This window comes from Dipodomys ordii, unplaced genomic scaffold (genome assembly GCF_000151885.1).
Source record: "Dipodomys ordii isolate 6190 unplaced genomic scaffold, Dord_2.0 Scaffold37, whole genome shotgun sequence".
Classification (NCBI taxonomy): Eukaryota; Metazoa; Chordata; class Mammalia; order Rodentia; family Heteromyidae; genus Dipodomys; species Dipodomys ordii.
In genome coordinates, this window is record NW_012267253.1 from 8827810 (window position 1) to 8839762 (window position 11953).

Sequence of the window (11953 nt, forward strand, 5' to 3'; positions counted from 1 at the left end):
CTACTGAGGGGCATCTGGGTTGGTTCCATGTCTTAGCTATGGTAAATAATGCTGCAATAAACATAGCTGTGCTGGTAGCTTTAGTATGGTCTTGTTTGTGAACATTTTGGTAAATGCCCAAAAGTGGGATTGCTGGGTCATAGGGGAGCTTTATGTGGAGTCTTTTCTTTTTGGTCGGTCGTGGGGCTTGAACTCTGGGTGTGGGCGCTGTCCCTCAGCTCTAGGCAAGCGCTCTCTACCACTTGAGCCACAGCGCCACTTCTTATGTGAAGTCTTTTGAGGAACCTCCATACCACTTTCCAAAGTGGTGAACAAGTTTACACTCCCACAAACCTACTCTTCCCTTTCTATACTAGACTTTTCTTCTTCTTTTTTTTTGGTTGTGGGGCTTGAGCTTAGGGCCTAGATACTGTCCCTGGGCTTTTTTGCTCAATGCTAGTGCTCTACCACTTAGAGCCACAGTGTTTTCTGGTAGTTAATTGGAGATAAGAGTCTCAAGGATTTTCCTGCCCAGGCTGGCTTTGAACCAGGATCTTCAGATCTCAGCCCCACCGAGTAGCTAGGATTACAGGTGTGAGCCACTGGCGCCAGCCTCCTCTACTAGACTTTAACATCCAATGTGGTAGCTACTAGTCATGTGTGGCCACTAACTGGGCAGTTGAACTATGATCAGTCTGAAGTGAGATAAGCTGCTAAAGCTGAACTATAAATTATATACTAAGCCTTGAAGATTTGGTAAGAAAATGGTTGTGGAATCTCTCATTAACCTTTTTTTGTATAGATTTTAGGTTGAAGTGACATCACACATATTAGATTAAATACAGTATTAAAAAAATTCATTTCACCTTATAAACCTTTTTTTTTTTGGTCGGTCATGGGGCTTGAACTCTGGGTCTGGACTCTGTCCCTGCGCTCTTCAGCTCAAGGCAAGCTCTCTACCGCTTGAACCACTGCACCACTTCTGGTTTTCTGGTGGCTTATTGGAGATAAGAGTCTCACGGACTTTCCTGCCTGGGCTGGCTTTGAACCGTGATCCTCAGATCTCAGCCTCCTGGGTAACTAGGATTACAGGTGAGAGCCACTGGAGCCCGGCATAAACCTTTTTTAAAAATGTGGTTACTAGAAGTGTTAACTTCTGTGACTCATGTCTTCTTTTTTTTTCCCTTTTAATGGGGTAGTAGGGCTTCCCATGGTCAGACTATTGATGCTTCTTGAACTTGCTTCACATTTCCTGCTTCATTCACACTGTTCCCACTGACTGGCCCATCTCCACCTTTCTGCAGATCTGATCAGATTTGACCCTTGGTCCAGATTCTACCCCGCATATGACAGCTTGTGTTTCCTCTGTTGAGCAGTGTAGTGTGCTGAGTGCAGACTCTACAGCCACACTGCCTGGCATCAAATCGTAGCTTCATTCCAGACCCAAAGAAATATGTGTAATTGAAAAGTCTGAACAGTTCTGAGATTAGATAAAAATGCTTATATAACACTAATATAATATCTAGCACAAGACAGGAACTCAGTGAGTGCTGTTAATTCACAGCTGCTCTCTGTCAAAGATGTTTTTAATCTAATTTAAATTTGTTGCAAAGGTGATATACAGAGGGGTTGCAGGTACATAAGAACATTGTTGAACATTGTTACCCCTCCCTCATTTTTCTCCTACTATCTTCCTCCCTGACTCCCCCCAACCCCAAGTTGTAAAGTTCATTTCCAACCTAGTATCTTGTGAGTATCACTGCTACATTGGGTCACTCTTGTTCTTGTTTCACCATTTTGTTCTTCCCCTTCCCTTCCCCAAATCAGATAAATGTACAGATAAGACACAGGGTACCAGAATCAAAAACAGTGGCTACAGGGGATAAACCAAAGGGAAATAAAGAAAGAACTTCATACAGTACATTAAAACAACAACTTCAACAACAAAAAAGTCTCTTATTTCCCTATCTTGGAGTTCATTTCAATTAGCATCATTTTATATGGTCATCTGTACATAGCTATTGAGCTATTGTGATCCTCTGCTAAGCCTATCCTAGACATAAGTGAATTACTACAAATGAGGGAAAACATGGAGCCTATGTTTCTTTGGGTCTGGCTTGCTTCACTTAATAGGACTTTTTCCAATTCTTTCCATTTCCTTACGAATGAGGTGATGCCATTCTTTCTGATGGAAGCATAAAATTTCATTGTGTATAAGCAACACAGGCTACAGCTCATGACAGCTCTACTTCTTTGGCAGGAGGTGAGAGTGGGTGAGTCACCTGGGAAGTGACTCTTCCCTTTATCATGAGTTACATCCTTAAGTCTGTGTAATATCTATGCTTGTCCCTCACTATTGATTCTGTAGATTCTTCACTGGTTATATATGGGATTTATTTTATTTGTGAGTCATTCATAGCACAAGGTTTCATCCTTGCTTGGCAGATAGTCTACCATTTGAACTTCCTTCTCTAGCTCATTTTGCTGTTTGTGCTTTTTCCTAGGGTTGGCCTGGACCATGATTCTCCTGTTTATTTATGCTCCTATAGCTCCGATACACTCATAGGCACATTCCAGCACAGCCAAGTTTTTCTATTGAGATGGGTCTTAAGATAGGCTTGTAGCCATAATCTTCCTGATCTCTGTATTAGGAGTAGTTGGGATTATGGGTGTGTGCTATGGATGCTTGTCTTAGTGTCATTTTTTAGGGCTTAGACGTCCTAGGTATTACCTGATAGCCATTTCATTTAGGGAAATGAAAACAGCAACAACAACAGCAAAACTTTTCATTAAATGCTTTGACTCTAGAGAGCCACTCTATAGGGTTAACATTTGCTCATTAATTTTAAAAAATCAGTTGTTTGGAACTCCCCCATTGGAAATTGCAGTTTGGATGACTCCTCGAAAACCTTCTTCCAGAGCATCCAACAAGCTACTGTGAAGAGTTTACGAATTATCCTATGAACCAAGATGTTAAGAAGAGTCCTGGATAGCAGTTTTCCCAAGTCATTTGTGCAACCACTCAATTAAAAATATAGAGCCTCAGAGCAAAATGGCAAACACTCTGAGCCCTTTCTCAAAATCCATTTAAAGTTTTCTAAAGACACAAAGCAAAATAACCCATTCTACCCCCTAAACTAGAATTCTCCTAGCAATAATATAACATGACAAGAATAACTCTGGTAAATAAAACTACATGTTGAATTCTCCCTGGGGAATGTCTGTGTCATCTGTAATGATTTCTCAAAAATATTTTTCAGAAGCAGAGAATATTATGTTGTCAGGGCAGTGACACTGCAGTTATGCTTCAGGAAGTTCTTCCATTACAAGACCTGACACTTAAAAAATTCTTTTGTTTTTGAGGGAGCATGTAAATGATCACTTGCAGTTGATACACTGCATATTTTTAATTAATCTGAGGATCAGTTTGAAGTACTTGAAACTACTGGCATATGCACCTTTATTCTTTACAAATTCCCTTAACCGGGTAGATTAGTGTGATTGCTTAGCTCAAGAATGCCCCCTTCTCTACAAGCATGCTATTGCTGGGTGCATGATGGTGGAAAAGTCTCAGTGACTGAGCAGGTTTGCTCTGGGTTGAAGAGGAGTGACATGTATGTGCTTTGACTAATCAGATTCTCTTTGTTGGGAATTTAAGGGAAAGGGAGGAGAAGTCTTTGGAACTGCCTTTCACCTTGTTTGATGCAAGTACTGGTGATTGAACTCAGGGGCTGGGCACTGACTCTTAGCTTTTTTGCTCAAGGTTGGCACTGGAACACTTGCGCCACACTTCTACTTCTGGCTTTGAACTGTGATCCTCAGATCTCAGCCTTCTGAGTAGCAAAGATTACAGGCTTGAGACCCTGATACCTGGCTTGAACTAGCTCATTTTAAAGGGTACACACTAGTTGGTGGTCTCTCTCCAAAGGAAAAGACTCTTGGATGTTTTACTGGGTAGATACAGCTAAACACATTCCATCAATATGAGGAGAGATGTTTCAGAGATGGCTAAATCTGGACTGAGAAAGCCAGAATCTCAGACTTGAGGAAATAATGAGCTGTGATATTTTGAGATTCTGTCTTAGTCACCTTTCAGATTGAGAGATATAGTGAGTCATTTTCTCTAATTAACACCTCTGAGGAACAAATCTGATCTACTAGGCTTCTCTCTCAGATGATAGATATTAATTATCCAACCTCATGTATGGACTGTGGGGTTTTGGTCTTCTTGGAATCATTAGATTGCTACAATAGTACTTTGCCCATGTGTGAAACCTTGATTTCCTGATACTTTGCACCTCGGTTGTCTTGTTTGTCCTCACTAAAGCCAGCCCCTCTCAGAGATAGGAATCATCCCACGCCACTTCCAGACAGTACTCACTCACACCTGCAGTGAAAAGGGCCTGGTGTTAGGACCTGGTTAGCCCATGTTTGTTCTGCTGATCACTTCAGATAATGTAGGGGCTGTTTTGGACCCTCCCCGGCCACACCAGTTTTTGTGTGTCCCTGTGATGATGTCACACACAGTCTTTGATCTCTGTGGGCTCAGAAATGCTGTCTGCTTCTGGTTATGAGGAGTTTGGAATCCAGGAATCACCTCACTGAATTCAAGTCAAGGACAAATGCCATGGCTGCAAGTTGAGTTCCATTTCTAGATTGGATTCCTGTGAGTTTGGCTCAGATGGTATTAAAGAGCCCAATGAGGTGGCTGTGAGTGACCTGCAACCTGAGAGCGATGTCATCTCCCAGTGGGGTGGGAGCTGAGAGTAAATGAGAACCCTTGTAGAGAAGCTGCTAGAAGTTGACCTTCAAGGCAGATAGACCACCTGCTTGGTGGATAGAATTAAAAAAATTCTCTTCTTAAAAAAAATGTCCGAGTGAGAAATTTGCTTAAATCTCTAGTAAAATCTGTATTTTTTTCTCACACCCAGGGGGAACTGCAGTAGCAGAGCCGTTAGGTCCAATAGCCATCTTCCTCCTGTTGGCTAGTGAGCAACAGGGCCTATCTTTAGCACTGCAACTCATAGTTTACCTGTGTCACCACTTTAGAAGATCAAATTTTGGAAGAGACTTTTGTTGTTTCATTACAAGAAACAAAGGCAAACTGAAGGGCTTGGGCAGCAAAAAGATGTGGGGAAAAGGAGCAGCACTGAGTCTTGAACTGGCCAGTTTGGATGGAAAGAAGCGAACAAGACAAAATACTCCAGGAGTCATTACTCTCAAAGGGAGAAGAGGATTTCTCTCGGAACCTTATTGGCTGCGTACTTCCGTTGAGCTCTGAAGGGCTCAGTTGTTTTTCAATGTCTTATTAGGGGCTATCTTTCATTTTTCTACAAAGTGTGATTTTTTTGTTTTTAAGTAGTAAAATCAGATCCTTCTAAAGTTTCCTAGAAGCAATCTGTTCATCAGCACAGTCAGGCTTAAGAATGGCCTTTTAAAGCATGGCTGGGAGGGAAGGCTAGATAGAACTGACGTTCAAGATCCAACTCTATCTTGGGCCTTTTTTTTCTTTAGAGGTAAAGGAAAGTGGAAGATATACTTTGTGAAATTTGCGATTATTATGACATTTTTGGATGTTCTGACTGTAGGGTGGTTGAAGGTAGGGTCTAGCTGTCCTTGTTAGAACTTGGAAGGTTCTGTCTCTATCTTGTAGATGCATTTCCTGGGGTGGCTTACTGATGATCCCTGAATGGGGAATGCCAGGTATTTCTGGCACTGAAACCCATCTGTCTCAGCCACTCTGGTGTTTTTGTTTGTCGCTTGTTTGTTTCTGGTTACTTTGTTTTCCTTTCTACTGACTATGAAATAAACATTGAATTAAAATAATCTAGACAGGTTATATTTGTATGAGTAAGCTGTAGGTGTGTTTTTCTGAAGCTAATATGCCTACTAATTCCTTTTCAAGTCATAGACTAGCAGCCTGCAGATTCTGGGACCTAGATGCTGACCTAACACAAAACACAAAGAGCTCCTTTACTACCTAGAGCACCTTCCTACCTCCCCATCATCTAAGGTAGAGATTTCAAAATTGACATTTAAATGTGATACATACTGACTGGCAGACAGGTTTTCCTTTTTTGAACTGGTCTATTGTTCTTATTTGGCTGCCTAATCAGTGTAATTATTGTGTAGTTCAATAAACAGTTTAATCATTATACATAACAAAATTCTGGGAATCTTAAGTTGAATAAGACATCTCTAAGTGTTGCTGGTTTTTTTCTTCACAGTACAGCAAATAAAAAAAAAGCAATTTCCAACCCAGATGTTATCTGGCAATTATTTAGAGCTATTTTTGGTTATCATCATTTGAGAGAATAATGCTATTAGCACTGAGTGGTTGGGGGCCAATGGATGTTACTAAATAGCCTACCATAGGTAAAACTGTCCCCCAAACAGTTATCTAGCCTCAAGTGTTAAGGTGCTAAAAGTCCAAAAACTTGCCCTAGCAGAAAAGGCACATATTGAACAAATGGTTAAATCATTATTATTTTGGGTCAGACTGAGCTCTGAGCACTGCCCCAAAGAGCTGGTGCTCTACCACGGAAGCTAAGGCTCCACTTCTGGCTTTTTGGTGGTTACTTGGAGATAAGAGACTCACAGACTTTCCTTTCCCAGGTTGGTTTTGAATTGCGATCCTCAGATCTCAGCCTCCTGAGAAGCTAGGATTACAGGTGTGAGCCACTGGTGCCCGGCTGAATTTTTCTTTGTTTGTACAACCCTCTAGAGAAGCATGTAGAGTGGAGACTTACCTTCTCCTTTGTTTTTTGAGGCTACTTTAACCTATGGCTCTTCTATCTGGACTCACCTGGTTTTTTTTCTTTCAAGGTCCAACTTCTTCACCCTTTGCCCATGCAGCCTTCTCTTGGAGGCTCTCTTTCTTTGAACTACACAGAGCCATATGGTCTTTCTCTATTTACTTATACCAGTCTCCCGGGTGGGCTTCTACCTAGACTATGAGCTCCTCTAGGAGAGGAAGCAGCCTTACTAGTTTTATATCTCTACAACATTGAGCACAGTTCTGGGTTCTGATTTTCACTGAAGATGGAACAGGATGATACACTCAGGAAAGGTGTCAGGAGACTAGACTCTTCCTGGGACACTGGACTGGTAGCTATGTACATTATATCCTTCCAGAGTCTCAGATAGTATTTTATAATAAAGTCTAAGAGTTTAATCTCTATTTAGCAGGCACAACATGCAAAAAATAAATTGCCGCACTTATTATTAGCATTTTCCTACTAACAGATTTTTCAGAAAATGCTTCCATATCAAGCAGATCAACCTTTCTGTTGTCATAGAGACAAAGATCTTTATATAACTATGTGCAAGGTGAGATTCTCCCCCCCCCTCCTTCTAGTTGCCTGGAACTAATATGAAAAAGAAGGAAAAGAAAAAATGTTAAATAAATGTTTTTTTTCAGTTATTTTTACCCCAATTAAAATGAGTGAAAATGTTGGAGGCTATTTCTTGTATCATTTATTTTAAATACTTACATTTTTTAATGAAATGTGGGAAGGGTGGGACGATAAGAACAATTTGAACATTGCCATATTCAAAATTTTGTAAGTGGTGGCCTTGTCAGTGATAAGCAATTATAACCCATGTACCTTTTCCCTGCTTCTACTGAAACAACACAATATCTCTACTTTAGGAAGGAGAGACACCAGGGCCTGAAAAGATTACAGCAGAAATGGAGGGATGCTGACGAATTTTAGGATGTGCTGTATGGCACTCAGCCTCCTCCACATCCCAGATCCTACAGTGCTCCTCTTTTCTCTGCAGAGCCAAATCCAGAAGATAAGTAGTATACCCCTCTCTTCTGGTTGCCTTACCTTAAAATTCCAGCTCTCATCTCTCTGTGAACTCTTGATACCTTGTTATTCACAGCATCTTGCTATCTTGTAATGATGGTTTCCTGTTTCATTTACTTGTCACCAAGAACAGATATCAGCATGAACCTGTGCACTTCTGCCCTTTGCTGCCATATTGAATTATTCTTTAGCCATCCACCTTCCTTGTTTGGGACCTAGAGTACCTCTATGCTAAAATTAATTCTTCCCTTGATTTTGCTTCTCTCCTGTAACCAGTATTCATCTTCCCTCATCCATTATCTCACCCATTATATACATGTTCTTTCTTCATTTCCCCTTTGAAGAAAAAACTCTTTCCTCTATCCTGCTTATTTGTCATCTATCTCTGAGTTTGGGGTTTATCATTTAATTTTATTCCTCTTTATTTCACAATAAATGGGCTTTGTATATATGGGGTTGAGGTGGGGTAGAGGAGGCACATGGCTCAAGGCAGTCTGTACCTCTATGGTGGAGAACAATGCCTTGTTTTCAAATAGTATTTATCAAGATCTCTTGAGAGAGTTGTTACAATGAAGACTGCTGGGGGATACCCCCAGAGGTTTTGTTGAGTATGTTGGGCATGGTTTGAGAGTCTACATCTTCTATTTCCTGGGTGTTGTTGCCTGCCTCTGTTGCTGGTCCACAATTGCAGTTTGAGAAGCATTGCCTTGAAATCACAATCCTCCTAATGGTGTCATAGGCTTCTCTCGTTATGTGGATATTAGATGTGGATATGTGATCTGACCCTGTTTTGGCCCATAGAGGGTTTAATCTCACAGTTCTCACTGAAAGTCTCAGTTACCTCCCAACTTTCTAGTCCTCAGGAAGCGCCACCTTGTGAGGGTTACCATGTTTGATGTAGGGCAAAGGTCTAGGAGAGACACACTCCATTGTAGTTGCTAAGATAGGTCTATGGAGGAGGAAGTCAAGGATTTTAGACTCTCCCATGGATGGTAAAGGATTTCAGAGCCTGGAGAACCATTGCCCTTTTGAGATCCAGATTTGCTATCTGTGTTCTCTTATGCTTGTCCCCATTTCCGCCCTTAGCCTTAGCACTGAAAAATCTTTTGAGGCGTTCCAGACTTCTGAAAACTGTAGTATGGGATGATGAGATAAAGTATTCTGGTTTGTTTCCTGAGGAATGAGGTTTCCTCCTGAGGCTGGTGTAGGTGCGGTGGCAGGAGCCATTGGAAAAAAAAAAAAAAAAACATCTCAGGGAAAAGCTAAGACTCACCCATTCCTTCCCCATTCCCAGCAACAGGGGGCTCACTACCCACTACCAAATTTGGGGAATTGGGGAGTATTTATATTCTTTTAATTAAAGTAGACGTAATTTTTTTTACAAAGACAAGCAAATACAAAACAAAACAAAAAAAAAAAGAAGATAAAGTGCTATCTTTGTAATGTTGCAAGGGACCTTGAGCAAGTTATTTTATTTCTTTGGATCGCACTTTCTTCTAATCTGTGTAAGAACTGGGCAAGTGAGAAAGGCTATGAGTGGTATAATCATTCATTCACAAGAGCAACTCGGGAGTGTTTGTCACCAAAGGACAAGGGCAGGAACTCAGAAGTCAGGTTCCATGGATTTGCTGATTGATTGAAATAAATTTTAGCAGCATGGTCCTCACCTTCGGGGAACCAAGCTGACAAGATAATTAATGGAAACTAATTAATATAAACCCCTCAACCCTTAAACTGTTTCTCTCAACCACAATTATTCCCAGAGGGCCATTAACTTCCACCGGGAAGACGAACTCCTCCAGTAGGCAGGCCCCTGACGGGCTGCGGAGGGCCCAAAGGGATGTGAAGGGGCGGAGGGTGGGGTGTGGGGTGTGGGTGGGGGGAGGTTCTCCGCATAGAATGCCATATCCCGAGCAGTTAGAACAGGACAAGGACCTCCAGCAGCGTGGTGCTTTTTCCCCCAGCTTTCCTTTCCTCTTTCAACAGTTGTATCAAGATGCAAAACATGTAACAAAATTCACCCACTTAAAGTATACCATGCCATAAAAAACCCAAACAAAACAAAACGTAGGTTTATGTACAAACATTACCGCAGTCTGATGGTAGACATTTTTGTATCACCCCAAACCCACACGCATTAGCATTCCCCCCACCCCATGTTCTCCCCATCTCCCTTCCCCTCCCCCAAGCCCCAGGCAGCTTCCGTCCATCTGGCCATTCAATGTAAACAGAGTCATACAACAGGTGTAACAAATGAGACTCGGCGACACTCTGGCAGTAAAGGCTTTATCTTTACCCTATGAGTTGGGGCAACTGCTCTCTCCATCCACTTGTTGGATGTATACATTCTCAGAATCTCTCCTTTTACGAATTAGCTAAGATGGCTGAGGTGGAAGTGGAGATCAGGGCTGGGTCTGTTCACCTCCACGCAGGCAGGCTTACCTAGAGACAGGTGCGCCCAGGTTTCCAGAGGTGAACCTGCTAGCATCTCTCTTCCTGAACACTACCAGATTACCACGTTCCATTCCCAGAGGACCCCAGGGCGCCACAGCCTCAGCAACCTGCGCTGGCCTGGCTGGCCAAGACTCAAAGATCAAGTGAGGTTTCTCCCTCCGCCGACCCAGTTTGGCAGAAGAACATCATAGCCACGTTCCCTTCTAGCAGCAGTAAAGTCCTAGGCCTTCTCCTGGGGCTTTGGGAGTAGCTCTGAGCCCCCTACCCAACCTGGGGCTTAATGATGGGGAAACTGGCGCAGGGGCTGGGGGTGGGGGTGGGTGGAGATCTGGGTTACTCTGGAGGCTCAGGATGCCAAAGAGCCCTCACTCTGGATCTGTCTCATTTGCGTTCAAGGACGGGGAAGTTTGTTGGGGGCACAGCGTCTGTCTCCAGCTTCCAGCAAAGGGGACAGGAGAAAGGAGAGTGGCAAAGTCGGGAGCCAGAGCGGTGTCCCCGTGGGGGGGCCGAGGTGGCAGGCTGCCTCTGTACTCACAGTCGGGTGAGGCCCAGGCGCGGGCCGGGGCAGTGCAGGGCGCCCTGGGGCGCACATTTGCAGGGCTCTGGGCAGAGCGCCCCGCGCAGCGATCCAGACAGCGGTGGCCGCAGCAGCAGTATCCCGAACACCAGCAGCATCCCCAACGCCCAGCGCCGCCCCACGGCGTCCAAGTCCCAGTGCGGGCTCCTGAGGCTGGGCCAGAGAGCTGCAGCACCCAGGTACCCTCTGCCCGCCCCCTTGGCTTGCCCTCCCACCAGGCGTCCCCGGCCGTCCCGCCCCTCCTCCTCGACCTGGGACAGTGGCCAGCTACCCCTGTCCTTTCGCTGTTTTCCCTGACCTGTCCTGTCCTCAGCACCTGCAGAGGGCCCAAGTTTTAGGGAGTGGAATGCGTTGGGGAGTTGCGGATTGCTCCTTCTCACATCTGGAGCGGGGGTTGTGTTATCCGTGGCTCTTCCCAGTCTTCATCTACTTCAGCAGTGAGAGGGGCTCATGTCTCCATGCCATGCCCACACCAGACGGGGGCGGAGTGCCAGCTCAGAGGCTTCTCCTCTCTTTTGGCTTCACTCTTTGCTGCCAGTTATCTCTCCCTTCCCCACGTCCCATCCCTGTCCTCTCTCCCCCCCCCGTGATATCTCTTGGTAGCAACTGTGCTCCTCTTTATAACAAAGGCATTTGGGTCGGTCCTGCATCTCCACTACATACTATGAATTCCTGGAGAGCGAAATCCAATTTAGGTCGATTTTTGTATGTATTCCTCCTGGTTTTTACATGGCAGGCACTCAGCAAAGATTTGTTGAATGAATGAATGAAACTGTTACATTAAGCATAGCAGCTTCCCCAGTGGAAGATTCCATTTGATTAGACCCTCATAACAGGTGCTTCATTTCAAGCTAGCAGGGCACTTGCAGCAAGGGAAAACCATGCTCTGAGAGGTACACAATTTCCCTGAAATTACTCAGATTCTAAGTAGAGGGACCTGGTGTGAAATCTTGTCTATCACCTACCCATCTCTCAGCAAGACAAAGATACTGCTATGTGATCTCCATAGCAAGAAAGTTATAAAAGAGACCAGATTGAATTCATATGGAACAATAAAAGACCCCGAATAGCAAAAACGATCCTCAACAGAAAGAACAGTGCTGGAGGAATATCAATACCAAATTTCAAACTC

The 11953-nt window shown here is 43.7% G+C and overlaps 1 protein-coding gene across 1 annotated transcript in view; it reads right to left on the minus strand.

Annotated features, from left to right (window-relative positions):
* Positions 1 to 10919, minus strand: part of Lhcgr (luteinizing hormone/choriogonadotropin receptor) — a 58553-nt gene extending 47634 nt beyond the window's left edge. Inside the window, exon 1 of the mRNA XM_013017929.1 lies at positions 10780 to 10919. Coding sequence (XP_012873383.1) covers positions 10780 to 10919 — 140 coding nt within the window. The remainder of the gene's footprint in view (positions 1 to 10779) is intronic.
* Between the last annotated feature and the right edge of the window lie 1034 nt (positions 10920 to 11953).